Source organism: Papilio machaon, chromosome 5 (assembly GCF_912999745.1).
Source record: "Papilio machaon chromosome 5, ilPapMach1.1, whole genome shotgun sequence".
NCBI classification, from domain to species: domain Eukaryota; kingdom Metazoa; phylum Arthropoda; class Insecta; order Lepidoptera; family Papilionidae; genus Papilio; species Papilio machaon.
Window position 1 is genome coordinate 6,531,043 of NC_059990.1, and position 5,703 is coordinate 6,536,745.

The 5,703-nt window shown below is 39.0% G+C and overlaps 1 protein-coding gene across 1 annotated transcript; it reads left to right on the forward strand.

Moving 5' to 3' along the window:
* Nucleotides 1-2,419: 2,419 nt before the first annotated feature.
* On the forward strand, nt 2,420-4,756 carry LOC106713530 (achaete-scute complex protein T3). Its single transcript, XM_014506344.2, has 2 exons — nt 2,420-3,064; nt 4,184-4,756. Exon 1 carries the CDS (start codon nt 2,480-2,482, stop codon nt 3,056-3,058), a length of 579 nt encoding a protein of 192 aa, XP_014361830.1. The 5' UTR covers nt 2,420-2,479; the 3' UTR covers nt 3,059-3,064; nt 4,184-4,756.
* Nucleotides 4,757-5,703: the final 947 nt, after the last annotated feature.

Sequence of the window (5,703 nt, forward strand, 5' to 3'; positions counted from 1 at the left end):
TTCCTCCACCTCCAACCATTTCGCTTCGATTGCTAATTGGTTATTCGCTACTGCTCGAATCGATTAAGTTAATCACTTTCTCGGAATCGAGAAGTGTTAAAATCGATTATAATAAACGGAATCTTTCCTTAGTTTTGATTGCATATTTACATAATAAAAAACTATTCAACTTAATTTCTTTGTAATTTGAAACAATCATTTCTGATTTGATTAATCTGAAATCGTTTACAAATTGGTTGTAAAACAATTTTTCTTATTAAATCGAGAGGTTTAAATATTTACAATCTTTAAGAAACATAAAAGCATAAACATTACGAATTACCTTTTACTTTTAAGTTATATCGATGATATTGAATACAGTCTATAAGCGTTAAAATCCTTTTTCTACAAAAATTAAATAATAAAACTAATTTTATCTAATCTCTTATATTTCTTAAATCTGACAATGATGCCATCTTCGGGCACTATGGGGAAACGTATCGTGGGGTGGAATGTTGTATCGATTTTAATTCCGTAGCTTAGGGGTTGAAAATAGATGGCGCCAGTATGCCACTTTAGGGGTTGAAATATTACGACTACGTATTATTATTTTTTTACCGATCAATAGACTTTAACGTGGCCGTGTGTTAATTCAATTGTCATATGTACCTAAACAATTGAATGTAATTTGCGTGTCATCATTTTTGATTCATAATCCTCTGTGACGTATCATTGGAGTTAAATCAACCTTGCTTAACATTCTGTTCGTAAGAAACGGGATTCTTACCACGAACACATTAGGCTGTTTGAGTTCCCGATATTTCGGCACAGTTGCATGCGCTATGATCACGGGTTGACTGGTGTTATGCGGTAGTGTGAAAAATGTTATACATAGCCGTATCGGTCTACCCTCTTAGTAAAAACCACGAAAGTTTGAAGAACCTTGCTTAATGATTTTTAAATTTTTACATAGTTATTTAAGCAATGCTTTAAGCCAATTCACACAGGACACGTTTTCGCGATAACATAAGAAAAACGTTTAAAATTTCTTAAGAAGCCTAGTCTAAATAACTTCCTCGTCTTCGTAATTATGCTACTACCTATTGGCTATTCATGTACTACGAATCACAGCAAAGTCTAATTTCTGTAGGCAATAAACATTCGAATCTGTGATAAATATGTAATTTGCATAATCTTATATTTATGAGTAAACAGATGTTAAGTTTCGACCAATAAATGTGAAGCCCAACTGCAAATTCTCTCTCGATCTATAAAACTGTTTATCCGAGAGAGACCGAGCAACGATAACGTAACCGCAACCGTCCCTTAATAAGTTGCTAATGAGCTATTTCGTTACGAATATTCATGGAATTAACTTTCGTGATTCGGTTATGTTTAGTAATTTCGAGATGTAGCACAAAATCGATACATCGAGAAGTGTGCCGCGCGCCCGTCTGTCGCACCTGCGCCCGACCTGCCGCCGCACCGCGCGCCGCTGCCGGCCGCACCGACACACCGCCGCATCGCACCGCCGCCTCGCCGCACGGGGCGCGAGCGCCACGCTTATATTTAGCATGCCTGACAAGCAAATAAATAAAAATACCTGTTCTGACACCAGCTTATAACCACTCAAAACGCAATCGATAAGTAATCGAATTAATTTCTCTGCGCATACGGATCCAAATGCAAAATTATATAGGCGTCGTATCAAACCGTGCAGCATCTATTTAATCCGATAATCCAACACTTTAATTACTCTACAAATAAAAATACGTCGGTCGTTGGCTAGGTTAGGTGATCCGCCGCACGCACCTGCCCCAAGGCGCAAGGCTCGCATTAGCCGCTGTAGCGGGCGGCGCGGAATATGGGCTCGGAATCGGTTGATTATGATAGAACCTTTGAATCGAATGCGACAAACATCGAAAGTGATGACGCTTCCTATAACTTTTCCCGCATCAAAACTATAGTGTTTTGAAAATGGAAATTAATCTATTTATAAGCAGAGGATAGCTAAGAAATATTAAAATTTGAACAACGCGGCCGCGTTTAAGTATTTCAAGTGAAAAATCTAGAGGACAAGTATCGATAACAAAAACTACAAAACCCTAATAACGAAATATAACTGCCTATCCGCTTAAAGTATCTATTCGACCTAACGACTTAAATAGACGAAGCGGGCAGATCTCGTCCTCTGCACAAGGTAATGGACGGGATAATTATGCGCAACGACGTGCAACAATAGCGGCGCGAGCTCCGCTGCTCTATGGCATAATAAGCGCCGGCGTATTTTGATCGGCGCGCAACTAGTAGCGGCGCGGCGTGGAGAGGGGCGCGGGACGCGAGTGCGTGCGCGCGCGCCGGGCACGCGCCCCACCGCCGCCTGCCCGCGCCGCGCTACTTAGTGCCGGGGGTGCGCGCCACCTCCGCCAATCCACCGGCAACCTTCGCGACGCGCGCACGTGTGACTCTCTCGACCCACTCCCGACAGGTTGCTCGCGCGATGCCGATGGCGGCGATACACGCTTATCAAAATCTCGGTGTCAATCAGAAGCTTACGCAACTGCAGGCACCTGCACCCAGAAGACTCGCGCCGGCGCCGATCGACGCGACCCGCTGCAAGAAGAAGACTTACGTCCATCAGCCGTATCCCACTCAACCAGCGTCCGTCGCTCGAAGAAACGCGCGAGAAAGGAACAGAGTGAAGCAAGTTAACAACGGATTTGCAGCGTTGCGGCAACATATCCCAACTGCAGTGACCGCAGCTCTGGCCGGCGGAAGAGGATCTTCGCGAAAGCTCAGTAAAGTAGATACTTTGAGACTAGCAGTAGAGTACATCAAAAGTTTAAAAAGATTGTTAGAAGAGAGTGAGGAAGGATGCTCCGACAGTCAGATTGGAGTAGGTATGCCATCAAATGGACCTCAAACACCGCCGTCTTCCGAAGAATCCCATTCACCAGCCCCCTCATTATCAGATAGTTCTGTCGGGCCTCACTGTCATGACGCTTATGACTCATACGAACCCATGAGTCCAGAAGATGAAGAACTTCTTGATGTCATATCTTGGTGGCAGCAACAATGATATGAGGTGAGTTATCAATAAAATTAAATTTTTAAAAAATCTTAAACTATTATTGGTTGGTTCTATTTTGTGTCATAAGACCTTGAAAATTGTTGACATAAGCTTCGAAATTGATAGTACCCTAAATTCTTATCACAATTGTTTACACATAGGTCGCGCCGTTGTTGACATACCAATTTTTTCGTTTAGATAATTATTACTTGTCAAGGTTAAAATTTAAAAATTGCTTTACGCATAAAATGTCAAGAATGATCAGGTACAAAACCTTTTGTGTGATATAGTTTAGTCACGGTTACCTACCGGGTCAGGTCTATGCTTTTATATTGCACAATTTCAATAGCGTCTGGGGTCTTCAAAATTCTGAGCCGAAACGCAAACACATATACTATTATAAACGCGCATTGAACCGTCGCATAGACTTTATCTGCCCATTGTTGAATTGCATGCACACAAAAGCTCATCTTTGACAAAGACGGATCTTAAAACATGTCGCCATTAAAAAAAAAATACAAAGAAGTTGGATAAGATTTTTTAATAACGCCTAAAAGTTAGACAAACCCCGCAGTTTTCTCTCTTATTCCAACACGCGAATTGCAATTATTTCTAACAATCTTGTGGTTTGCCCCGCAACTTGTCCCGCATGTAGTGGGCGAAATTGCATATAAAAAGTTGCATATTCTAATAACAAGTGGTCATATGAGATTGCGTTGATTCGTCTCGAGTGGAAACAGGTTTCGAGCGATTTCGTCCTTTCATTGATGCTTTAAATCGCAACGATGCATCCGGTCAGTGGGAGCCGACACTCCGTGCCATATGGCATTCGCTCGATTGGCAAAAACGAGTAGCCGTGTCCAAAACACGAAATCAGAACTTGCAAAAAGTAGACCCCTCATATCTATTAATTTGTTATACCGGAAGATGAAATCTCTAAGAGGAAATAGAGGGGCTGTGAGCGAAGCACACGTGTTACAATATTTGCTAAGCTTTGAACAGACGTTTGTTGACTTACGTGTTTTTATGAGAATCGTAGCACCAATTTTTATATGAATAGACATTTAGAGTTTTAATCTATCCAGTTCTTTTTTTTAATTATAAATTTAACGATTTTTTTCTTTTCTTTTATAGATGCCGTGGCATAAGGATATCAAAGTGCGGCCAGTAAGCGGCTTCTTGATTGTGAAAAAAACGAGTATTCGCTTCAAGTAGAAGCCGAGCGATGGAGCGCTCGGGACTCGGAGAGAACCTCTAATTAACCGCAATCAGTATATTCCTAATGAGAGGGGATAATGGTGGACTACAACGACCACATCGATGCATTCCGCCGAGCGACCGACCACGATCGAATACCCATGCTTGCGTTTCATACATCGAGGGAATAGCATTACAAAGACTGAGATGATCATTTATTGTTCCACAGAAGCATTTAACAATATTGTAAGACTCAAACCATCGCTGTGCCTTAATATAGCCTTACTTAAACTTACTTCCAATAGGAATTAATTTCGTATTACAATTAGTTTGTAAGCATTTTCTAGTCACTAGTTTAAGAATTTAAATTTTGTTTCGGTTACTGCAGTTGAAGATAAACATATTTCCATACTTTAGCAATCCTGAGAAAGGGATTTCTCTTCTGCATTGTTTTTGTAAATATTACTGTCTGAATGTGTTGAGATAAAGACTTGTAAATAAATTTATTAGTACCCTAAGACAGATTCCTAATAATTTAAGATGTTTATATGTTAGTGTTTAAAAACAGAAATATAGACCACCAATTATCTTAATACGCCATTTCTGTGAATAAACGAAAGTTAAATTTTAAAATGTTATATTTTTTCATTGACCTAAACTCCCTGTCTGAAAATATAAAGCTCAATCGAAAGAACTTTCATATCACCCTCATAGTTTGAAACGAAGGAAAGAAAATGATGTCTTACATCATTACTCGAATAATTAGGTATTTGCACTAATAATATTCCTTTTAACTTGACGCAGTGTGGTAGTTTATAACTACTTTACAGTTCATAATTGGAGCACAGAGCTATTAAAAAATCTGTCGGAAAAATAAAATTAATATTGTCTGGTATCTGACACTAGCAATGAAGTATATCCATTTTTAATTCAAGTACAGAAGACCAGAACAGAGAAAGGTCATATAAATAATAACTTATTAAACTAATTATTGTAAGAACTATGCAAGTTCTTCAAGTAGAATAGATGCAGAACGAAACACCAAATGAATTTTGTTTCAAAGTATCCGACTTGACAAGTGTCTTTGCTTCTGAAATGGTTTCTTATTCATTAAATAAATATGCAATGGAAAAACCTTATGCGATAGAACAGATCTTCAACCACAAACAACCAAATTTGGCAAGTAAATTAAATGGATTTAATAATTGATTGAATTTTTGGACATTATTGACTTTCATACATGTCTTCTGCATGTTTTCAGGTTCCCTTTACATTGTGCTTCCGTTTTCAAGTCTTTTAATTATTAGTTTTAACGTTATCTGTTATATTTTACGGTAAAACCACTATTTAAATAAAAAAATATTTGCACAGAAATACACGTGCCAGATATCAAATTACATTTCCAAAGAAATGTAATAACATATCCGATCTCAAAATGGGGACCTAAACAAGTTTGT